The sequence below is a fragment of the Dendrobates tinctorius genome, unplaced genomic scaffold (genome assembly GCF_039654945.1).
Source record: "Dendrobates tinctorius isolate UK_male_01 unplaced genomic scaffold, ASM3965494v1 ptg000090l, whole genome shotgun sequence".
NCBI lineage: Eukaryota > Metazoa > Chordata > Amphibia > Anura > Dendrobatidae > Dendrobates > Dendrobates tinctorius.
This window is the reverse complement of record NW_027361758.1, coordinates 9,201,535-9,227,925: the sequence shown is the minus strand read 5'-3', so window position 1 is coordinate 9,227,925 and position 26,391 is coordinate 9,201,535. Positions and strand designations below refer to the sequence as shown.

The 26,391-nt window shown below is 42.1% G+C and overlaps 1 protein-coding gene across 5 annotated transcripts in view; it reads left to right on the top strand.

The window, feature by feature from the left end:
• The window catches only part of MPHOSPH9 (M-phase phosphoprotein 9), a 285,436-nt gene that overhangs the window by 116,294 nt on the left and 142,751 nt on the right, over positions 1-26,391 (top strand). For all 5 annotated transcript variants that reach the window (XM_073586084.1, XM_073586083.1, XM_073586081.1 and 2 more), the window contains 4 exons: positions 5,466-5,592; positions 7,290-7,379; positions 9,021-9,568; positions 16,962-17,073. In XM_073586084.1, coding sequence (XP_073442185.1) covers positions 5,466-5,592; positions 7,290-7,379; positions 9,021-9,568; positions 16,962-17,073 — 877 coding nt within the window. The remainder of the gene's footprint in view (positions 1-5,465; positions 5,593-7,289; positions 7,380-9,020; positions 9,569-16,961; positions 17,074-26,391) is intronic.

Here is a 26,391-nt window from a genome sequence, read left to right as displayed (position 1 = left end):
GAATATATACACACAGTGCTCAACATAGACTAACAGATTATATGTACCGTATATACTCGAGTATACAACCCGAGTATAAACCGAGGCACTTAATTTTGCCACGAAAAACTGGGAAAACTTACTGACTCGCGCATAAGCCGGGTATGCATTATCCCCTCATCCCCATCCTGGTATGCACGACATCCTCATCCCTATCCTGGTATGTATGGTTCCTAATCCCTATCCTGGTATGCATGGTTCCTAATCCCTATCCTGGTATGCATGTTTCCTCATCCCCATCCTTGTATGCATGTTTCCTCATCCCTATCCTGGTATGCATGGTTCCTCATCCCTATCCTTGTATGCATGGTTCCTCATCCCCATCCTGGTATGCACGGCCTCCTCATCCCTATCCTGGTATGCATGTTTCCTCATCCCTATCCTTGTGTGCATGGTTCCTCATCCCTATCCTTGTATGCATGGTTCCTCATCCCCATCCTTGTATGCATGGTTCCTCATCCCCATCCTTGTATGCATGGCTCCTCATCCCTATCCTTGTATGCATGGTTCCTCATCCCCATCCTGGTATGCACGGCCACCTCATCCCTATCCTGGTATGCATGGCTCCTCATCCCTATCCTTGTATGCATGGCCCCCATCAGAACAGCATTAAAAAATAAACCATTCTACTTACTACTTACCGTACCTGCGCTCCCTCGCAGCATCTTGTTCTGGTGCCAGTAGCAGCCACCATGAGGTCACATGTCCCCGCTACTTAAAGGGAAGGTGCCGTGTTTTTTCATAATTTAATGTAAAAAAGAAAATAGTATAAAAGGATATTGTCCCGTAAGCTTGACTCAGTGGTGTGCAGGGGCGGCCCGAATGTATAGGCGAACTAGGCGGCCGCCTAGGGCGCCGACCCAAAGGGGGCGCCAGAGAAAAAATAGAAAAAATTATAAAAAATCTTTTCAAAAGGCAAAAAGTTTTAGGGATGGAAAGAAAAGTGTACATATAAAACATTGATGCCATAGAGCTATGTGGTGAACTACAGGCAATGTCAAGACGTGTTCCAGAAGATTCATCACCAAAAGACGTTCTTGAACTTTTGCTTAAATCTGACTTGAAAGAAAGTGTCCCCAACCTGGTGGTGGCTCTAAGAATTCTTTTGACTCTGCCTGTGTCCGTGGCCTCAGGAGAGAGAAGCTTCTCAAAACTAAAGCTAATTAAAACATATTTAAGGGCAAACATGACGCAAGAGAGGTTGGTTGGGTTTTCAACAATTTCGATAGAATCTGAAGTTGCTAAACAAATTAATCTCGGTGACTTAGTGTCATCCTTTTCAAAAAAAAAAAAGGCAAGGAAACAAAAATTTTAATTACCTATGGTCGTTTTTGTTTTGTGTTATTGATTACTTTGTATATATTTGTCCTATACAACTTCTCAGAAGATTAAAGAGTTAGGAGAGAGTTAATTAATCGTTGTTGTGGTTTATTTTGCTCCTAAATTTATATCCCAAGTTTTCATCTACTGCCAAGAATAGTAGGGGCGCAACAAAATAGTTTCGCCTAGGGCGCCGTAATCTCTCGGGCCGGCCCTGGTGGTGTGTATGTTTTTTTTTTTTTTACTGTATTAATGCAGCCACTGGGGGCTGCCATCGTACCTTTCTGGCTGCTGAGCGACACTTTCCATGCTCATTTACGGCAGTCCCTGGGAATAAGACACAAGGGTCGGCAGCCGACTCTTATCTCTTTCATTGCAGCTGCATCAGGAGTGAACTGGGCACGCCTCTGTGGGCAGCTCAATTCACAGCTGTAGGTGTGGTCAGGTGCCATCTTATTAGAGCCCAGTGCTTTCCTTTTAGCTCCATTTACACTCTATTGCAAGCACTGTTATGTCGGATATTGTACTGTGGATGTACTGTGGATGTTCACTCTGCACATACCAGCTGCAGGAGAGGGATACAGGACGAGCTCCTGGAGACCGAGCTGCTCTTTCCAAAACACCAGACCAGCTCCTGCCCCTGCTCTTGCAAAACATAGGAGGAGCTGCTCCCTGCTGTTTCAAAACACTTGGCAATCTGCTGGACATCTAATCCTCTCCTGTGTGATACTGACTGCTGAGCCGTGTATCTAATCCTCTCCTGTGTGATACTGTGTGCTGAGCCGTATATCTAATCCTATCCTGTGTGATAAGGTACCGTCACACTTAGCGATGCACCAGCGATCCCGACAACGATATGACTCGGTCAGGATCGCTGGTGCATCGCTAAGAGGTCGCTAGTGAGCTGCCAAACAGGCAGATCTCACCAGCGACATAGCAGCGGTCGGCGGTTGCTACTTACCTGTCAGACGAGGCGATGAAGACGTCCTCCCGTCGCTCGTCGCCACAGCAGGAAGCCCAGCAGGAAGTTGACGACGAGAAACGGCCCAGGCCGTTCTCGCGCGATCAGCGATAACCAGCGGAGGAGCCGGTTGGAGGTAAGTATCACACATAGTGATATCGCTAACAATATCGCTGCTGCGTCACAAAACCAGTGACGTTATAGCGATATTGCTAGTGATATCGCTTAGTGTGACGGGCCCTACTCTGTCTGCTGACCAGTGTATCTAATCCTCTCCTGTGTGATACTGACTGCTGAGCTGTGTATATCTAATCCTATCCTGTGTAATACTGTCTGCTGAGCCGTGTATCTAATCCTATCCTGTGTGATACTGACTGCTGAGCCATGTATCTAATCCTATCCTGTGTGATACTGACTGCTGAGCCATGTATCTAATCCTATCCTGTGTGATACTGTCTGCTGAGCCGTGTATCTAATCCTATCTTGTGTGATACTGACTGCTGAGCCGTGTATCTAATCCTCTCCAGTGTGACACTGATATTGAGCCGTGTATCTAATCCTATCCCATGTGATACTGACTGCTGAGCTGTGTAGCTAATCCTATTCCGTGTGATACTGCTCTCCTGAAATACTCTGTGCTGCTGTCACCCTGCTCCTTCACCATATATCTCCCTCTGTGCCTCACATAGACCAGTACACTGCTCTCCTGAAATACTCTGTGCTGCTGTCACCCTGCTCCTCCACCATATATCTCCCTCTGTGCCTCCCATAGACCAGTACACTGCTCTCCTGAAATACTCTGTGCTGCTGTCACCCTGCTCCTCCACCATATATCTCCCTCTGTGCCCCTCATAGACCAGTACACTGCTCTCCTGAAATACTCTGTGCTGCTGTCACCCTGCTCCTCCACCATATATCTCCCTCTGTGCCCCCCAAGGACCAGCACACTGCTCTCCTGAAATACTCTGTGCTGTTGTCACCCTGCTCCCAGAATCCTTGCTGCCTGCCATCCTCGGTGACTGAAGACCCCATTCCTCACCTCAAATCCTGTTCTGGCGATGTGTGAAAGCGAGGCGACAGGGGCCTGATATATGGTGGAAAGAGCAGAGTGACAGCAGCACAGAGTATTTCAGGAGATCAGTGTGCTGATCCTGTTCGGTGCCAGGGATTGTACATAGAGCGCTGTGTTTATACACATGGATGGACCGTCTGCTTGTCTGCTCCACAGAAATCCAGGAAACATTTCTGCTGATTGATGGCCTGTTCTGATCCAGACTTTGCATGCAAAGACAGTCAGTAACTTTGCAGGCCCCATCAAAATGACTGCTCACTGTGTTCCTAAATGTCATCCTCTCTTTTCTCTTAGCAAACACCCAGAAGGGGAGGAGAGGAGTGACTTCACACCCATTTCAGCAGATTCCGCCCATAATTACTGCAAGGCAGTAATGTGAGCTAGTTGTACACTAGGTTTTTGTGCCAAATTTCAGTAGTTGCTCCCCCTAGTGTTAACAAGTGGAAATGCCAAATTTTTTAAAAATTAATTTTTCAGATTTTACAAAAATTAAAAACAAATGATATTTTTTAAGAAAATGTAAATATTAATTCTTCACATTTTTTTAAATTGCTGAAAAAATTTTTTTTGGATGGCACCTTCCCTTTAAGGGAATGAATAGTCACTGCATTCCACACCTATGGGAATGGAGAGAGGTGACTATTCACTTCACTTAAGTAGCAGGCACCTGTGATCACCCGCTGCAGGAAGCCGGCAGCTGTGGCTGACTCTGTTTGCGCTATTACAGAGAAATAAATATTCACTGCCAGCGCAGTGAATATTCATTTCTATTTATTCTCTTTAGCAGCGGGCACAGGAGTTAGACGTAGCAGCTGTCTCCTGCCTCCTGTGACCCGCTGCCGCTCCCCCTCCATCTTCTGGGACAATGACTCGAGTATAAGTAAAAAAAAATGTGTTGAAAAACTGGGCTTATTCTCGAGTATATACTGTATATGTTTATACAGTATATATGCTAGATGGAGGCCCGATGCCATCGCATTGGGAGGGCGATAATTTCACGATGGGGCAAGCTTTGCAGCTTTGAGAATCACTCCCCCCCCCCCCCCATGTGCTCACCCACCTATCCACTCTCTCTTTCCCCATGTGCTGCCTTCTCCCGTTTGTTCTCTCTTCTTTGACCTGTCTACCCCATGTGCTATCCCCCTTGTCTGCTGTTTGACCTGTCTACCCCATGTGCTATCCCCCTTGTCTGCTGTCTCTCTCCTTCCTGTGCTGTGTTCTCCCCTCATGTGCTGTCCCGTTTGAGCTGTCTCACCCTTGTGCTGTGTCTCTCTCACTCCTGTGTCTGACCATGTACAGAACATACCACAGCTCCTGGGCAGTGGAGGAAGCAAAAGACAATACTAACATTACAGCAGGAGATCGCAGAGGATACATTTTCTGAGGTAAAATATTGTTTAAAAACAGTCAGTGAAATACAACAATAGTGTGTGTGTGTGTGTGTGTGTGGTGCATACGGCGTATAGAGTGTGTGTGTGTGTGTGTGTGTGTGTGTGTGGTGCGACGGTGTTCCGCTGGTGGTACCGCACAATAGGTTGGTACCAGCAGCAGTTTTCATATTGAGACACTCATCACTTGGGTGTCCCAATATGGCAGTCGGTGAACTTCCTCCGCTTGGAATTCTGGGATATGGTGACATCTGGACAGAACAGGAAATGAAAATATTACAAGGCAATTGTATAAATAGATTGTTTATCATAGGTCGTTAAGGGGTTAAAAGGAACCTGACGGCAGGATTTACCTCTACAAGGTTTTAGGTAGGAGTGCTTTAACCGCCTTCTAACACCATTTTCAATGATTCCTGTGTTATCACTAATCGCTGTATTTTTAAAACCGTAACAGGACTCATCCAGGACCGCTGTTAACCATTCTAACACTTTTGTCAAGCCCACTGAAGCGTAAATAACATCCCAGCCTGTGCTTGCAGGAGGAAAAAGAGAAATCCCTCTTCTCCTCCTTGCACATATGGGCTAAGCCATTTTATTCACCATCTGAAGCCTACTTTATTTTAGGAAAATCTTATGATTATTCTAGTGTTATACGGTATTTCTTTTGTTCTGTCTTGGAGTCTAGATGCGAATCAAGCAAAGAAGGAAATCTGCCCGAAAATTCTTTCCAGTGCAATGACTTACAGACGTCTTTTTCACAAAATCTGTGCATCGCTGGTCAGACTGATCTAGAAGCCCAAAAAAGTTGTGAGGTATATTAATACTTCAATTTTTTAGGTTGACCTTTAAATGTCTCATAGGTGGATCTTTACCTATCAGGAGAAGGAGGTTTCTTGGCCTGTTTTTACAGGTCAGCATAATGTAGGGGCTTGCTGTTGATAAAATCACTATTGTAATCTGCTGTGGATCTAGCCATTCTCTGGATGCTGAGCTCTGTCCAGCCCCTCCCACACCACAGATTGGCAGCTTTCTTTGTACATTGTACATGGAAAGAAAGCTGTCAATCAGTGGTGGGGGAGGGGCTCTACAAAGTTATTGAACATGCTTGACTACCTAGAAGCAGGTTTACTATTCCTCTAATGATAATCTCTTTCTGATAAAACAGTGATTTTATCAAAACTCTGCTTATCAGTCCAGTAAGTGATACGTCGCTGGCATCCGGGTCTCTGTCTCTACATTATGCTGCTCTCAGATTAGGTGAGAAAAACTTGGTGACAGATTCACTTTAAGTGGAGACTTGCTTGTTTTATAAGAGGAAAAGTAAAGAATAAAGTATATTAGAGCAATGGCAACCTATACCAGTCCTCTCTTATTAGACATTTTAGGCTTTCTCACACTGCTATTGCGGAGTCAAGGATCACTATTTCTCTCAAACTAAGTTATGGCATATCTGATATTTATGTTGTCACTCGCAATTAAAAGGTAACTGTAATTTGAAATAGCTTGTCAGCATAAGCTGTCCTACATGTGTTCACTATCTTTGGCCTTGATATGCTTTGCACTTTCAGCTTTCCCCTTTGCAGGCTCTGTCTATAATTTGCATTTTACTGTGAGCTGGTAGGATGAAGCTAGCTGATGTCATCTCTCCAATACACAATCCTGCAAAATGATGGATTACTGCTTTTTTTTTCTTAGCACACAGAGTAGCAGCATGGAGGAAATTGCACAGCAGTAATGTTAATCCAAATTTGAAGGGAAGTAATAGACTGGTTAGAAAGCACAGCACGATCTTTCTGTGTCTCCCTCTGCTTGTTTTCTGATAATGCCCCTCACTTCCTCCCTTTTCCTTAGAGTATAATGTGTAGCCTAAAAACTCATTGTACTGGCAGTCTGACTTGTCTTGAGCCAGATGGTGCTGCGTGTATTACAAGTTCAGCAGCGAGGTGAGAAATAAGTGGCTGGTAGAGAAATAAGCAGAATTCTCTGAAAAGATATATTGCAAAGTCTCTTATAGTCACATGTACTTTTAATGTATGCAAAGTTGCAAGTCTCTTTATTAGGCCAGGGTCAGACTTGCGAGAAACTCGGAAGAGTCTTGCACATCAATACCCGGCACTGCCGCCGGCACTCGGATTGGAGCGTTCAGCTGCATGTATTTCTGAGCAGCTGAACGCTCCGATCCGAGTGCCAGCGGCAGTGACGGGTATTGACGTGCAAGACTCGTCCAAGTTTCTCGCAAGTCTGACCCCGGCCTAAGATAAGTGCATGTGATGTGCACTTATATTCACAGTGTTAGGTGTAATGAAACAATTTTCAAATATTCTCCAAACGATTGGGCAGAAATATTTTCTTGCTCACTGCCTGGTATTGAGGGTATCCTTACATGCTAAAATTAGGTTATGATTAGCAGTCTGTTCAGAGATCTGTTTTATCAAAATTCTTGAATAATGCAAACTTTTTCATTCTTACCTTGAAAACATAGTCTTCAGTTTTGTAAATTCTCTCCTAGGCTCGATGGTTGCAGTTGTTTCAACTTGTTGAACGTCAGTGTCAAGAACACATAGATGCCCAACAAGAGCAGTTTAACCATCAGCTACAGGTGAGGGCGGAAGCTTTGTTACTATATTTTTTGCAATGTGTTTTAAAGTGTCTATTAAGAAGTTTTGTTATGTCTAAGATTGCTCTTGTTATTGGACATCCAAGTTTCCTGTAAATCTAGAATTGTGAATATAAAATCTTGAGTATTAACTTTACATCTATAAGAGGGATGGGGCTGGTGTTTTCCAACACTTAAACATACAATTGCCATGAGGCAGAAAACCTTTTTCTCAAACATCTCAAACTAAAATGTAAATTGTAATATTACACCAATGAACAAAATATGATATACTTTTTACTAAATTGCTTTTTAAACATTCTTTAGTCTGTCCTGAGAAGTCTAATGGGGTTTTTTATCTACTTTAAAAGTTATTGTCAGTGGACCCAGAGTGAGTTAAAAAAAAATTCAAAAAATTCTTTACTCCCATCCCAGACTGGTGCCGATCACTCACACTTGCTTTTGTGTCCCCATAAGGGCTGCAGCAGTCACCTTCTGATTGAGTTGTTTTCTTCAGCATGGCCAAAATTTGAAGCAATTTGCAGCTGATCAGAGGTCACTTCACATCCCCTTTAAATGTTAAGGGCAGGGTACCTGTTAGGGTAGTGCCAGACTGAGATTTGAGTATGCAGTTTTTTATTGTTATTATTATTTTAATTATTTAATCACACAATTGCAAATTATAATTATAAAAGGCTACAATTTAGCTATTATTCTGTAACTTTTCAGTGTCTTATCATAGAATGTTAGAGTTGGAAGGGACCTCCAGGGTCATTGTGTCCCACCCCCTGCTCAATGCAGGATTCACTAAACCATCTCAGACAGATGTCTGTCCAGTTTCTGTTTGAAGACTTCCACTGAAGGAGAACTCACCACCTCATGTGGCAGCATGTTCCACTCATTGATCACCCTAACTGTCTTATTTTAATTCAAACCATCACTACTATTTAGATTACATACATGCTATATACTAATCATATCCAAATACTATCCATAGTGACTTCATGATATCCAATTATATCCATGGTGATTTCATGACTGCATTGCATACACCATAGCATCCTACAAACAGGTGAACTAGTGATGTAACCATGCCAGATACGTCAGTATATCGGGTCTTAAATACTGTCTGGCATTTGGATATAGAGTGGGCTGCCAAATCAGAGATTGAAAGTTTAACATTTTTATAATGTTGGCACAATGCAGATATGTTTAGTTTTCATAATGCATGAGTTGGCATGCTTCCAGCTATTCTCATGGAATATGTTCAGTTATCTTCACTATAGCTTATCTTAAAGGAGTAACATCTGTTTCTTTATGTGTTTGTTTTTTTCTAATATTTTTTTCTTAAATCCTGTTTGGTCTGTTTCTCTATTTTTTTGTGCCTATTTATATAATGTTAGCGTCAATACGCAAAGGTTAATGTTTCTGCTTCAGTGATCTCATGCTTGACATGTCATCCCTGTAGCGGCTTACATTCTTTAAGCTTTGCAGCTTGTTTCGCATTATGGCTGATATGCAAGAAAGTGAAGATTTGCAACACATTGTATTTTTTTGGCATTACCCAGAACGACTCTGTTTTTGTGCTATTTCTTTATGAAATCTTAGTAATATTTTTTTTTACTGATTACTCTCCATTTTCAGCTCATTCGAGATGACATAAAGAACTTGGCCCATTTACAAGGAGGCATCTCTCCTTGGAGTTATGGAGCTAGCAATGCCGTTTTACCTGTGACATACGACACTCATTCTTTAAAACCTCAGGATGAGCAACAACATACACAACATGAAGAAAGGGGGAAGAAAACAAGCAACCCACTGCATCTGTTTAGAGAACTTGATATTCATCAAAGAGCTTTTATTACACAGGAGCATTTTATGGAGAACACATCCGTCAGCAGCGGCTATGGGACACATTCTGCCTCTGAGCCAAACGCTTGTTTAAGCAGCTGCAGTCAATATACCTCAAGGGAGACAAGACTGCCTACAAAACAGACTTTACAAGAATGCAGGACTGAGTCTAGAAGCCCGCATGATTTAAAGTACGTGCCTGCAGAAAGCAAGGTATCCTTTAAGCAGCTACCTAGTACGAGGTGGCATCTGAAATCCTCCGAGGGGCATTTATCAGGGCATTCACAATCTCATTTAAGCTGTGATAAAAGTACTGCCTGCAGCAGTAATCAGCCAAGCAGGTATGTGGTGCAAATACCCCTGTTTTCATTAACTTGTCTATAAGAAAATTGTGCAAATGTTAAATGCTTTCGGATACACTATGTTTGCGACCCTGTCAACAAGGCACTTTGTATGAACATTGGAAGGTAGGCACATAAATAAATAATGCTTGTGAGAAAGCTTGTTCACAGTGTCATATCCACAGTGACATATCCACAATAGGATACATCTAGAAACATTAGATGTCTCCTTTGGAGTAATTGCATGTGATCCCCCCTATACCAGAGATGAGAGTATAGAGGCCATGGGATAGCTATTCTGTCCATGAAAATACAGGTGCAGGCATATTATTATATATTTTTTTGCTTGTGCTGGAAGTAGTTGTAGTGATATGTAGGAATGTATTAATATGTGTTGCTTAACCCCTTCACCCCCAAGGGTGGTTTGCACGTTCATGACCGGGCCAATTTTTACAATTCTGACCACTGTACCTTTATGAGGTCATAACTCTCGAACGCTTCCATGGATACCGGTGATTCTGACATTGTTTTCTCGTGACATATTGTACTTCATGTTTGTGGTAACATTTTGTTCAAATAACTTGCGTTTATTTGTGAGAAAAACGGAAATTTGGCGAAAATTTTGAAAATTTCGCAATTTTCCAACTTTGAATTTTTATGCCCTTAAATCACAGAGATACGGCACACAAAAAACTTGATAACTAACATTTCCCACATGTTTACTTTACATCAGCACAATTTTGGAACCAAAATTTTTTTTTGTTAGGAAGTTATAAGGGTTAAAAGTTGACCAGCGATTTCTCATTTTTACAACACCATTTTATTTTTAGGACCACATCACATTTGAAGCCACTTTGAGGGGTCTATATGATAGAAAATACCCAAAAGTGACACCATTCTAAAAACTGCACCCCTTAAGGTGCTCAAAACCACATTCAAGAAGTTTATTAACCCTTTAGGTGCGTCACAGGAATTTTTTTGAATATTTAAAAAAAAATGAACATCTAACTTTTTTTCATAAAAAAAATACTTCAGGTTCAATTTTTTTTATTTTACCAAGGGTAACAGGAGAAATTGAACTGCAAAAGTTATTGTGCAATTTGTCCTGAGTATGCAGATACCTGATATGTGGGGGGGAACGACTGTTTCGGCGCATGGCAGAGCTCAGAATGGAAGGAGCGCCGTTTGACTTTTTCAATGCAAAATTGGCTGGAATTCAGATTGGACGCCATGTCACGTTTGGAGAGTCCCTGATGTACCTAAACAGTGGAAACCCCCTACAAGTGACCCCATTTTGGAAACTAGACCCCCCAAGGAACTTATCTAGATATGTGGTGAGAACTTTGAACCCACAAGGGCTTTACAGAAGTTTATAACGTACAGCGGTACAATTAAAAAAATCATATTTTTTCCACAAAAATGATCATTTCACCCCAATTTTTATTTTCCCAAGGGTAGCAGGACCCTAAAAGTTATTGTGCAATTTGTCCTGAGTACGCTGATACCCCACATGTGGGGGTAAACCACTATTTGGGCGCATGGCAGAGCTCGGAAGGGAAGCAGCGCCATTTGACGTTTTTGGCTGGAATTGAGATCGGACACCATGTCGCGTTTGGAAAACCCCTGATGTACCAAAACAGTGGAAACCCCCCACAAATGACACCATTTTGGAAAATAGACCCCCTAAGGAACTTATCTAGATGTGTGGTGAGAACTTTGAACCCCCATGGGCTTCACAGAAGTTTATAACATAAAGCCATACAATTAAAAAATCATATTTTTTCAACAAAAATGATCTTTTCACCCTCAATTCTTATTTTTCCAAGGGTAACAGGACCCTAAAAGTTATTGTGCAATTTGTCCTGAGTACGCTGATACCCCACATGTGGGGGTAAACCACTATTTGGGCGCATGGCAGAGCTCGGAAGGGAAGCAGCGCCATTTGACGTTTTTGGCTGGAATTGAGATCGGACACCATGTCGCGTTTGGAAAACCCCTGATGTACCAAAACAGTGGAAACCCCCCACAAATGACACCATTTTGGAAACTAGGCCCCCTAAGGAACTTATCTAGATGTGTGGTGAGAACTTTGAACCCCCATGGGCTTCACAGAAGTTTATAACATAAAGCCATACAATTAAAAAATCATATTTTTTCCACAAAAATGATCTTTTCACCCTCAATTCTTATTTTTCCAAGGGTAACAGGACCCTAAAAGTTATTGTGCAATTTGTCCTGAGTACGCTGATACCCCACATGTGGGGGTAAACCACTATTTGGGCGCATGGCAGAGCTCGGAAGGGAAGCAGCGCCATTTGACGTTTTTGGCTGGAATTGAGATCGGACACCATGTCGCGTTTGGAAAACTCCTGATGTACCAAAACAGTTGAACCCCCCCACAAATGACACCATTTTGGAAACTAGACCCCCTAAGGAACTTATCTAGATGTGTGGTGAGCACTTTGACCCCCCCAGTGCTTCACAGAAGTTTACAACGCCCGGGCGTGAAAATAAAAAATTCGTATTTTTTCCACAAACATGATCTTTTAGTCACCATTTTTTTATTTTCCCAAGGGTACCAGGAGAAATTGGACCCCAAAAGTTGTTGTCCAATTTGTCCTGAGTATGCTGATACCCCATATGTGGGAGAAAACTACTGTATGGGCACACGTCGGGGCTCGGAAGGGAAGTAGTGACGTTTTGGAATGCAGACTTTGATGGAATGGTCTGCGGGTGTCATGTTGCCTTTGGAGAGCCCCTAATGTACCTAAACAGTGGAAACCCCCCACAAATGACACCATTTTGTAAACTAGACCCGCCAAGGAACTTATCTAGATGTGTGGTGAGCACTTTGACCCCCCCAGTGCTTCACAGAAGTTTACAACGCCCGGGCGTGAAAATAAAAAATTCGTATTTTTTCCACAAACATGATCTTTTAGTCACCATTTTTTTATTTTCCCAAGGGTACCAGGAGAAATTGGACCCCAAAAGTTGTTGTCCAATTTGTCCTGAGTACGCTGCTACCCCATATGTGGGAGAAAACTACTGTATGGGCACACGTCGGGGCTCGGAAGGGAAGTAGTGACGTTTTGGAATGCAGACTTTGATGGAATGGTCTGCGGGTGTCATGTTGCCTTTGGAGAGCCCCTAATGTACCTAAACAGTGGAAACCCCCCACAAATGACACCATTTTGTAAACTAGACCCCCTAAGGAACTTATCTATATGTGAGGTGAGCACTTTGACCCCCCAGTGCTTCACAGAAGTTTACAACGCCCGGGCGTGAAAATAAAAAATTCGTATTTTTTCCACAAACATGATCTTTTAGTCACCATTTTTTTATTTTCCCAAGGGTACCAGGAGAAATTGGACCCCAAAAGTTGTTGTCCAATTTGTCCTGAGTACGCTGACACCCCATATGTGGGAGAAAACTACTGTATGGGCACACGTCGGGGCTCGGAAGGGAAGCAGTGACGTTTTGGAATGCAGACTTTGATGGAATGGTCTGCGAGTGTCATGTGCGTTTGGAGAGCCCCTGATGTACCTAAACTATTGAAACTCCCCACAAGTGACCCCATTTTGGACACTAGACCCCCCACAGAACTTATCTAGATGTGTGGTGAGCACTTTGAACCCCCAAGTGCTTCACAGAAGTTTATAACACTCGGATGTGAAAATAAAAAAATCATTTTTTTCCACAAAAATGATATTTTTGCCCCCAATTTTTTATTTTCCTAAGGGTAACAGGAGAAATTGGACCCCAAAAATTGTTTTGCAATTTGTCCTGAGTAGGCTGCTACCCTACATGTGGGGGTAAAACACTGTTTGGGCTCATAGCAGAGCTTGGAAGGGAAGGAGCACCATTTGACTTTTTCAACTCAGAATTGGCTGGAATTGAGATCAGACGCCATGTTGCATTTGGAGAGCCCCTGATGTGCCCAAACAGTGGAAACCCCCAATTCTAACTCCAACCCGAACCCCAACACGCCCCTAACCCTAGCCCTAACCCTAGCCCTAAACCCTAGCCCTAACCCTAGCCCTAACCCTAGCCCTAGCCCTAACCCTAGCCCTAACCCTACCCCAACCCTACCCCAACACACCCCTAGCCCTAACCCTAGCCCTAACCCTAATGGAAAAATGGAAATACATTTTTTTTATTTTATTATTTTTCCCTAACTAAGGGGGTGATAACGGGGGGTTTGATTTACTATTTATGGCGGTTTTTATGTTTGGCGGCTGTCGCACGCTAAAAGACGCTTTTTATTGTAAAAATAGTTTTTGCATCACCACATATTGAGAGCTATAATTTTTCCTTATTTTGACCCACCGAGTCATGTGAGGTCTTATTTTTTGCGGGACGAGTTGACGTTTTTATTGGTACCATTTTCGGGCACGTGAAATTTTTTGATCGCTTTTTATTCCGATTTTTGGGACGCAGAATGAACAAAAACCAGCGTTTCATGAATTTCTTTTGGGGGGGGTGCGTTTACACCGTTCCGCGTGCGGTAAAATTGATAAAGCGGTTTTATTCTTCGGGTCAGTACGGTTACAGCGATACCTCATTTAGGTCGTTTTTTTATGTTTTTGTCGGTTTTATGCAATGAAAACTATTTTATATAAAAAATAATTATTTTTGCATCGCTTTATTCTGCGAGTTATAACTTTTTTATTTTTTCGCTGATGATGCTGTGTGGCGGCTTGTTTTTTGCGGGACAAGATGACGTTTTCAGCGGTACCTTGGATATTTATATGCGTCTTTTTGATCGCGCGTTATTGCACTTTTTGTTTGGCGGTATGATAATAAATCATTATTTTTTGCTTCGTTTTTTATTTTTATTTTTTAAGGGGTTCGCTAAAGGGGTTAACTAATGGGACAGTTTTATAGGGCAGGTTGTTACGGACGCGGCGATACCTAATATGTGTACTTTTATTGTTTTTTTTTTTTATTATTTTCAAAAAATGAATTTATTGGGGAATATTTTATTTTTTTTTTACTAATTTATTTGGCGATTTTTTTAAATTTATTTTTACACTTTTTTTTAATTTTTTTTTTACTTTATTACATAGTCCCAGGTGGGACATCACTGTCCTGTGACAGATCGCTGATCTGTCACATCACAGATCACTGTGACAGATCAGCAATCTGTCACAGGCAGTGCACAAGGCTTCCTCATGCCTGCGCTTTGCAGGCACTGAGGAAGCCAGCTTCCCCAGGCCCCCGAAGGCCCCCGTCGCCATCTTGGATTCGGGGGTCTGGAGGAAAGGAGCCCCCTGCAGCAGCGCTGCACATTGCGCTGCCGTGGGGGGCTCAGGGAAGCACGGAGGGAGCCCCCTCCCTGCCGATGCTTCCCTTTAACCCCCGGTACACCGCGATCATGTTTGATCGCGGTGTGCAAGGGGTTAACGTGTCGGGGGCGGTCCGTGACCGCCCCTGACACGTAGTGCCGGGTGTCAGCTGTGATAATCAGCTGACACCCGGCCGCGATCAGCGGCGCTCACCACGTGGGCGCCGCTGATCGCGGTAGACGTACTATCCCGTCCCCGGTCATACGGGCCCGGGTACCGTGGACGGGATAGTACGTCTCATGTCAGGAAGGGGTTAAAGCAGATCTGCCTTAAGTAGGTGTAGCATAATACTATTATCATATAATATGCTATCGTAGAATACACCGTGCATGTAGTTCATTAGTCTGGTATATTTATGAGAAGAACGCTGTCCTCCCCCTATCATTGGGGATTTATGGCTTGATGCTGATGTATCAGTGTACACAGCGAACTATAAATTACTGGGATTAGGCCGAGAACGCTCCCTTCTCGTGAATACACCGGACTCGTAACTATAAGACTTTTGTTCCCAACCTATTCTTTGATCACTGCTATTAGTCAAACATATTGCTGTGGCTAACAAGAGCGCTGACCTGTAGGTATATTCCTCCTATATTGGTCGTCATAGTCTGAGGACAGATAGTGCATGCAGTTTCCTGTGATGATCCTTTATAGGTTCTACTTCCTGCAATCTAGACTATTTCTAAAGTTGTTTTTCATCATTTATATATCTATATATATCTATCTACATATCTAGAGAGAAAAAAAAGAACCGAGCAGCACCTCCTAATGTGAAATACGTGCAAGCTGCAAAACTGCACAATATAGACAAAAAGAATACAGCAGCACATGTGCATGAATCTAGGCCATGTGAAAACACAGAAACACATTAAAACCATTCAATTTGGATAATAATTCTCAAAAATATTTTTTTCAAAAAAATTTTTTTAAAACTTGCAGTAAGATGAAAATGAAGGTTCTTAGTGCACAAATTGGCCCATTCATGTAAGCCCATCAACCACGGCAAGGTGACCTCCCCTGATGGGTCCCTGCTCTACCGTACATAAGCCACTTCTGGGCCACCAGCCTACAATTTTGGACAAACATGTCACTACCTGACTAAGCCTACAATTTATGGGCAGGTAGAGCTGATTGCGGCCATCTGCAAGGTCAACGGGAGGGGTGTAAGATCAGACTGGAGGCAGCTAGCATCCAGCAACTAAACTTGCCCTACCTGCCCATAAATTGTAGGCTTAGCCCAGAAGTGGCTTATGTACGGTAGAGCAGGGACCCATCAGGGGAGGTCACCTTGCCGTGGTTGATGGGCTTACATGAATTGGCCAATTTGAGCATTTTCATCTTACTGTAAGTTTAAAAAAAAAATGTTGGTAAAAGTATTTTTGAGGATTATTATCCAAATTGAATGGTTTTAATGTGTTTCTGTGTTTTCACATGGCCTAGATTCATGCACATGTGCTGCTGTATTCTTTTGGTCTATATTGTGCAGTTTTGCAGCTTGCATGTGTTCACATTAGGAGGTGCTGGTCGGTTCTTTTTTTTGTCTCTATTTAGTTGCTGGATGCTAGCTGCCTCCAGTCTGATCTTGCACCCCTCCCAATGACCTTGCAGGTGGCCACAATCGGCTCTACCTGCCCATAAATAGTAGGCTTAGCCCGGTAGTGACATGTTTGTCCAAAATTGTAGGCTGGTGGCCTAGAAGTGGCTTACGTACGTTAGAGCAGGGACCCATCAGGGGAGGTCACCTTGCCGTGATTGATGGGCTTACATGAATTGGCCAATTTGTCCACTAAGAATCTTCATTTTCATCTTACAGTAAGTTTTAAAAAATATTTTTGAGGACTATTATCCAAATTGAATGGTTTTAATGTGTTTCTGTGTTTTCACATGGCCTAGATTCATGCACATGTGCTGCTGTATTCTTTTTGTCTATCTGTATATCTATCTATATATTTTTATTTGTTGCTTCATTTTACTGATGTTTGGAATTATGCAATTATAATTTTCTTTCACAGTTTTCACCATTGCTGGCATTTATTTTGTACTAATAGATCACTGACAACTTGGGCTCAGAAGATCAAAAGCACGCATAGTAAAAAGTCTACCAATATGGACCAGATTCCGGCTCATTCAGCTGAGCTACAGTCTCCTTCTGAACAAGATGTAAGTTATTCATGAAATCACTTGTTATATTCAGTAAGTGATTAATTGGGTTTGTCTAAATACTGTTAATATACTTTTGCTGACACCAATTTAAAGAAAAGCAAACATATTTAAATCTCATCATGAGTCCTGAAGCTTTAGGATTAATGTGCATTTCCGCAGGTCGACCTGTGGCACTTAACAACCGCCAATCAGATGCTTGCTAATCAGCAGTCATTTAGTAGCCTGTTTAAACAGGCATACACAACTGAATGATCTGTAATGGATGTATAATTCGGTACACGTAGGCCGCTATTCTTCTCAGTAGTGCGAGTCCAGGATAATGTGCTGATAAGAATGAACAATGGTCTTTTGCACAGCCGAAAAGATAATTTAATCCGATGAATGAGTGTTTGCACATTCGTTGGGTGATCGGCAGGCACTTTAGAGTGCTGTCTAGGAATACTCATTCATAATAATGATGTATCAATTGAGCCTTAAGGTACTGTCACACTTAGCGATGTACCAGCGATCCCGACCAGCGATATGACGCGGTCAGGATCGCTGGTGCATCGCTAAGTGGTCGCTAGTGAGCTGCCACACAGGCAGATCTCACCAGCGACATGGCAGGGGTTGGGGGTCGCTACTTACCTGTCACACTAGGCGATCCTGACGTCCTCCCGCCCGCGTCGTCGCTCGTCTCTCCACAGGAAACCCAGCAGGAAGCTGACGACGAGAAACAGTCCAGGACGTTCTCGCGCGATCAGTGATAACCAGCGGGAGAGCGGTCGGAGGTAAGTATCAGACATAGCGATATCGCTAGCAATATCGCTATACCGTCACAAAAACCAGTGATGTTATAGCGATATTGCTAGCGATATCGCTTAGTGTGACAGGCCCTTTAGACCATGGCAAATTTTAAAGAAGTTATTCAGGACTTTGAGTTTTTTTGCCCGTGGGGCTAAGGCTAGTTTCACATTAGCGTTTTTTTGCGCAGCGCATCGTGCGCATAAAAAACGCAAAGAAAAACGCAAAACAAATGTGCGTTTTTTTTTCTTCATGCGCACGCTGATGCGTCAAAATAACGCAGTGTTACTTGCGTTTTACATGCGTTTTTGCATGCGGTTGCGTTTTTTATGCGCATGCGTTTTTAGGTGTGACATTTCACAATAGCAAAATCTTTGACCACCAATGGGTCACCAGTGGGCGTGTTTCATTGGAATGTTTTATAGACCCTGTACTGCTGAATTCATCAGATTTTGCTGCTGTTTCCGGTGTCAAGATGGACTTGCGTCTGGATAATTTCCGCTTCAAGCTGGATCTTGACATTGCGCTGTCTCAGGCGTATGTCTTTTGTTGCCAGCAAGAAAGGGAGAGGGAGAGACAGCAGAGACGGCAGCGGCGTAGGTTTTGGAGACATCCAATCATCGAACTCCGGCCAAGCCGTGGAGCATATCACACGCTGTACAGCGAGCTACAGGAAAACCCGGAGAAATTTGCTGACTATACACGGATGTCCCAGGAAAGCTTCCTTGACTAGCTGGGTATGGTTGAAGGAAACATCCGGAGACGGGACACTCAGCTCCGGCGTGCCATTCCTCCCGAAGAAAGGCTCCTTGTCACCTTACGGTATGTATGTTGTTATGTTTGCATAATTTTTTTGGCTTTTTATTTTTTTTTTTTTTTGGTCCAAAAAATTAGGTTTTTTTTGGCTATTGATTTTTAACATTATTTTTGTGAAATTGCTTTTTTGCATAATGGTTTTTCTTCTGGCATGTACTAATCCCAAGCCTTTATAAAATGTTTTTTTGCTATGTTGTATTAAAAAAACATGCAAAATAGTTAGGCCATGTACTTTTTTATTTTCAGTGTTTTTAGTAATACCCAAGACAGAAATATAATTATTTTTTCTTTTTATGTTTGGCAGGTTCCTGGCAACTGGAGAGAGTCTTTCATCCCTGCATTTCCAGTACCGGCTGGGAATCTCAACTTTATCTGGGATTGTTGCCGACACCTGCAGGGCTCTGTGGGATGTTCTGTGTCCGGAGTTTCTGCCATTGCCCACTGCCGAAAAGTGGCTTCAAATATCGGAGAAATTCTGGGCAGTCTGCAATTTCCCGAACTGCCTAGGAGCGGTGGACGGGAAGCACATCCGCATCACAAAACCCGCAAGAAGTGGCTCCGAGTACTACAACTACAAGAAGTACTTTTCCACAGTCCTAATGGCCATTGCGGATGCAGACTGCCGGTTTGTGGCGGTGGACATAGGGGCATTCGGACGGGGCAACGATTCACAGACTTTTAAGAACTCTGATATGGGCTGGAGGTTGTACGGCAACCATTTCAATTTTCCACTGGCACGGCCTCTTCCCCAAACCCAAACTCCACCACTGCCATTTGTAGTGGTTGGGGATGAGGCATTTCAGATGTGCCCAAACCTGCTGAAGCCGTACTCCAGCCGTGACTTGGACCACCGCAAGAAAATTTTCAACTACAGGCTTACGAGGGCTCGCAGGACTGTAGAGTGCGCCTTTGGCATTCTAGTGGCCAGATGGCGAATTCTCAGCACCGCCATCAATCTCAAAATGGAAACAGTTGATGAGGTCGTGAAGGCATGCGTGGTTCTCCACAATTTTGTTATGGCAAAGGAGCGGCCGAACTTTGACATGGATGAGCCTGCTGCCAACCCTTTGCCAGATTTTACTCAGCACCCTCTTCGGTCCTCAGTCGAAGTTGCCCAAATGAGGGACCAATTTGCGGACTACTTTTTATCCGATGTTGGTCGTGTAGCATGGCAGGATCAAATGGTTTAATAGTTTTGTTGTTTGTTAAAAATAAAATACATGTTTTTTTATACCTGTACCCAGTGTACTGTGTCTTAATAAACTCCACTACTCATCTGCCCAGGTTAAATTGAAGAAAGGGAAACCACCATAAAAAAATATATATATATATATATATATATATATATATATATATTATAATATATATATATATATATATATATATATATATATATATATATATATATATATTATAATATATATATATATATATATATATATATTATAATATATATATATATATATATATTATATATATATATATATATATTATAATATATATATATATATATATATATATATATTATAATATATATATATATATTATAATATATATATATATATATATTATATATATATATTATAATATATATATATATATATATATATATATATATATATATATTATAATATATATATATATTTTATAATATATATATATATATATATATATATATATATATTATAATATATATATATATATATTATAATATATTATATATTATAATATATATATATATATATATATATATATATATATATATATATATATATTATAATATATATATATATATATATATATATATATATATATATATATATATATATATATATTATAATATATATATATATATATATATATATATATATTATAATATATATATATATATATATATATATATATATATATATTTTTTTTTATGGTGGTTTCCCTTTCTTCAATTTAACCTGGGCAGATGAGTAGTGGAGTTTATTAAGACACAGTACACTGGGTACAGGTATAAAAAAACATGTATTTTATTTTTAACAAACAACAAAACTATTAAACCATTTGATCCTGCCATGCTACACGACCAACATCGGATAAAAAGTAGTCCGCAAATTGGTCCCTCATTTGGGCAACTTCGACTGAGGACCGAAGAGGGTGCTGAGTAAAATCTGGCAAAGGGTTGGCAGCAGGCTCATCCATGTCAAAGTTCGGCCGCTATATATATATATATATATATATATATATAAATATATATATATATACAGTGCCTACAAGTAGTATTCAACCCCCTGCAGATTTAGCAGGTTTGATAAGATGCAAATAAGTTAGAGCCTTCAAACTTCACACAAGAGCAGGATTTATTAACAGATGCATAAATCTTACAAACCAAAAAGTTATGTTGCTCAGTTAAATTTTAATAAATTTTAAACATACAAGTGTGGGTCAATTATTATTCAACCCCTAGGTTTAATATTTTGTGGAATAACCCTTGTTTGCAATTACAGCTAATAATCGTCTTTTATAAGACTTGATCAGGCCGGCACAGGTCTCTGGAGTTATCTTGGCCCACTCATCCATGCAGATCTTCTCCAAGTTATCTAGGTTCTTTGGGTGTCTCATGTGGACTTTAATCTTGAGCTCCTTCCACAAGTTTTCAATTGGGTTAAGGTCAGGAGACTGACTAGGCCACTCCAACACCTTGATTTTTTGCCTCTTGAACCAGGCCTTGGTTTTCTTGGCTGTGTGCTTTGGGTCGTTGTCTTGTTGGAAGATGAAATGACGACCCATCTTAAGATCCTTGATGGAGGAGCGGAGGTTCTTGGCCAAAATCTCCAGGTAGGCCGTGCTATCCATCTTCCCATGGATGCGGACCAGATGGCCAGGCCCCTTGGCTGAGAAACAGCCCCACAGCATGATGCTGCCACCACCATGCTTGACTGTAGGGATGGTATTCTTGGGGTCGTATGCAGTGCCATCCAGTCTCCAAACGTCACGTGTGTGGTTGGCACCAAAGATCTCGATCTTGGTCTCATCAGACCAGAGAACCTTGAACCAGTCTGTCTCAGAGTCCTCCAAGTGATCATGAGCAAACTGTAGACGAGCCTTGACATGACGCTTTGAAAGTAAAGGTACCTTACGGGCTCGTCTGGAACGGAGACCATTGCGGTAGAGTACGTTACTTATGGTATTGACTGAAACCAATGTCCCCACTGCCATGAGATCTTCCCGGAGCTCCTTCCTTGTTGTCCTTGGGTTAGCCTTGACTCTTCGGACAAGCCTGGCCTTGGCACGGGAGGAAACTTTCAAAGGCTGTCCAGGCCGTGGAAGGCTAACAGTAGTTCCATAAGCCTTCCACTTCCGGATGATGCTCCCAACAGTGGAGACAGGTAGGCCCAACTCCTTGGAAAGGGTTTTGTACCCCTTGCCAGCCTTGTGACCCTCCACGATCTTGTCTCTGATGGCCTTGGAATGCTCCTTTGTCTTTCCCATGTTGACCATGTATGAGTGCTGTTCACAAGTTTGGGGAGGGTCTTAAATAGTCAGAAAAGACTGGAAAAAGAGATAATTAATCCAAACATGTGAAGCTCATTGTTCTTTGTGCCTGAAATACTTCTTAATACTTTAGGGGAACCAAACAGAACTCTGGTGGTTTGAGGGGTTGAATAATAAATGACCCTCTGAATAAACTTTTCACAATTTAAAAAAAAATTAAACAAAGAAATAACATTCTTTTTTGCTACAGTGCATTTCACACTTCCAGGCTGATCTACAGTCCAAATGTCACAATGCCAAGTTAATTCCGAATGTGTAAACCTGCTAAATCTGCAAGGGGTTGAATACTACTTGTAGGCACTGTATATATATATATATATAAATATATATATATATAAATATATATATATATATATATATATATATATATATATATATATTTATATATATATATATATATATATATATTTATATATTTATATATATATATATATATATATTTATATATATATATATATATATATATATTTATATATATATATATATATATTTATATATTTATATATTTATATATATATATAAATATAAATATATATATATATATATATATATATATATATATTTATATATATATTTATATATATTTATATATATATATATATATATAAATTTTTTGTTTTTTTTGGTGGTTTCCCTTTCTTTACTTTCTACCGGATGGTCAGCCATCCAACTCTGAAAGGGATACTATATTTCATTTTTGTTTTATTTATATATATATATATATATATATATATATATATATATATATATATATAAAAAAAAAAAAAAGAAATATAGTATCCCTTTCAGAGTTGGATGGCTGACCATCCGGTATAAAGTAAAGAAAAACAAACCATAGTGTAGGGCGCAGTGTGTGCAGGCGGCGAAAGACACAATAACCAAACATTATTTTGAAAAAAAAATATAACATTTATTTAAATTATTTTTTAGTTGCTGGAAACTGGGGGGTGTGGAGGGATGAGGAACGGCTTTGGGTGGAGTAAGGGGTTCTAGGGGAAGGAGGAACCAAAGAAGTGGGGGAAGGGAGCTGAGGCAAGGAAAGTTGTGAAGTGGGAGGTGAGGGAGGAGGGAGGGTAAGAGTCCTCCTCTTTGTTTTTTTAGGACGGTGGCCCGTCGTCTTCCTGCTGTCCTCGCTTGAGCCTGAGGACTGGCTAGACCCCGGGGACCGCCTTGAGCCTCTGGACCGCCTTGAGCCTCTGGACTGCCTTGAGCCTCTGGAACGCCTGGAGGCTGGGGACTGGCTGGAGCTGGGGGACCGCCTGGCACTTGTTGACCGCCTGCCAGGATCTTGTTCCAGCTGTGGCATGCTGGAGGTGGTGGATGTCCTGGCAGGGGCCGTAAATATTGAATGCGGGTCCCCCAGCTGATGCTGCTCCGAGGTGGTGGTGGTGGTGGTGGCGGTCCATGCAGGCGTGGTGGCTGTGGCGGTCCATACCGGGGTGGTCCTCCCGCTGGTGGTGGTGGTTGCGGCGCTCAAGGCAGGGGTGGTGACGACGGGCCATCCAGTGGTGGTGGCGGCAGCAGTGGTGGGCCAGGCAGGAGCAGCGCTTGGCATGGTGTTGGCGGGTAAGTGTCCAGCTGCACTCGGACTTGGGGCGGTATATTGGTGTCCGGCGAGGCTTGGAAGTGTGGTGGCTGTGCAGTGATATGCAGCAGAAGTAGGTAATGCTGTAAAACGAGTCAGTGGTGGCACCGGTGGAAATGCCACCACTGACTGCTGCATAATCCTACTCTGCTGCATAGCCTGCATAAAAGCATTGTTGCAGGCCTGCATGACAGTCAACTGGAGGTCAGGGGTAAGGTGTTCCGCCGTGTCCCGAGCTATTTGGGTATAAAAATGATGCGCTGGTCTGGCGAGGTCGACTTCCAGGCGCTCAAGGCGACCCTCGATAGACTTGTAGCGTTGGTCCAAAAGGAGGAAACCACTCTCAAGTCTATCGGAGAGTGCCTTGAGGCTACTCTGAAAGACCGAGCTCAATTCAACGAACTCGGGCATGAGAGGCCTGTCCAAGGTCCTCTGCCGCTGCTGGCGGGAAGTGCCCGCAAAACCAGTGGCAGAGACCTGGGACAGGGGAACACCTGAGCGACCAGCTTCCTGGTCTCCAGATGACTGTGGTGCAGACCTGCAAGGTGCTTCCTCGCTGATGGATGGCTGGGAGGGGTCCGGGGCAGCTTGATGAAGGACCGCTTCGGGACCAGGTTGCAGGGTGCTGCTCCAGGTGCTGTGAAAAGAAAAGAAAGAAATTACTACCATAAATTAACAATCGCCAACTCCTGTGGAATAGAAAAGCACAGAATAAAACACAATACAACTAGAAAATACTTACGTTCGGGAGGCAAGGACCGGTCTTAAAAATGCCAAGGCACGATGGTATCGGTACTTCGTGCCGGTCCTTGCCGCAGCACCACTGCGAACCTTATTCTCCTGACGGATATCCCTGTTGAAGCGGTCCTTCATCGAGCGCCAACGGGTTCTGACTTTGTTCACTGTGATGGAAAAAAAAAAAAAAAGAAAAAAAGTAAGACTATGCACTGGAGGCTGTGATCATCCAACTGTGTGTGATGATAGAAACTCCATGGAGTTAATAGCATCACACACAGTTGGGTGATCCCGGCCAAGATCACTGCTGCATCACACTGCATTTAAATACTTACGAAAATCCTTGCGGACCCGGGGAGAGGCATTGTCCCAGCCATCCATCAGCGATGCGGCCACCTCGTTCCAGAGCCGCCGGATCACCACGTTGTCCGAGTGCAGTTGGTGACGGGTGTCCCACAACGGGACTCGCTCCTGGACTAGACGGATGAGCTCGTCGTTGTCCAGGGCGAGGTCCTCCTCCCGCTGTGGAGCCTAGAAAAGAAAGACAAACATTAATCTTTGAAAGATTTAAAAAAAAAAAAATATCGATAACTAGCTGAAGAGCCCGGCGCTGCCCGGGCATAGTAACTAACTGTGGTTAGTTATATAAATTTAAAATTATCCTCCATCCCATAGTCCCGTGCCCATATTCCATCATACATATCCTCCATCCCATAGTCCTGTGCCCATATACCCATCATACATATTCGCCATCCCATATGCCTGTGCCCATATACCCATCATACATATTCGCCATCCCATAGTCCCGTGCCCATATACCATCATACATATCCTCCATCCCATGCCCATATACCCATCATATATATCCTCCATCCCATAGTCCCGTGCCCATATTCCATCATACATATCCTCCATCCCATAGTCCTGTGCCCATATACCCATCATACATATTCGCCATCTCATATGCCTGTGCCCATATACACATGATACATGTTCGCCATCCCATAGTCCCGTGCCCATATACCATCATACATATCCTCTATCCCATGCCCATATACCCATCATATATATCCTCCATCCCATAGTCCCGTGCCCATATACCCAAACAAACAAACATACACACACACACACACAAACACACACACACACATACACACTTTGAGCCCTAGATATTGATAAACAATCCATGAAAAAATTATTTGTTTTAAATGGAAATAAATGGAAAAAAACAACAAACATCGAAAAAAACAACCATGAAAATTTAAAAAAAATAAAATTAAAAAATACCAAAAAAAAAAAAAAAAAAAAAAAACCAGACTAGAAAATAAGTAAAAAAAAAAAAAAAACAGTCCGTCTGTACTTACATCACGTCTACCCGCCCGCACTTGGCCTTGCTGCTCCTGCCGTTCCTCCGGTGGTGGTGGCGTGATGGAGGATGAGCTCTGAAAATTAAACCAAAAAAATTAATCACATGTGTTTATTTTTTCAAATCCATACGGAAGCATAGTACTCACTTCTTCTGCCTCTTGCCCTGTCCCGGGGACATATTCTTCACCAGATGAAGACATGCTGCAATAAAAAAAAAAAGAGACATAAGTACATAGAAATGTATTGAAATTTCAGCCAGACATTAGGTTTTTCATACTTACATTGGTGCAGCTTGTGCTGTGTGTCCACTAGTGAGCAATCCTTAAAGTATTGTGGAATCCCAGTGCCCACACCATTTTATCACCTTGGTTCAATTTTTTTTTTTTACTGTCTAGACCAAATTTCAGTCATGTTTATGTAAAAAACGCATGCGCATAAAAACGCAAGACCATGCGCAAGTATTGCGCTCCCATAGGCTCCAATGT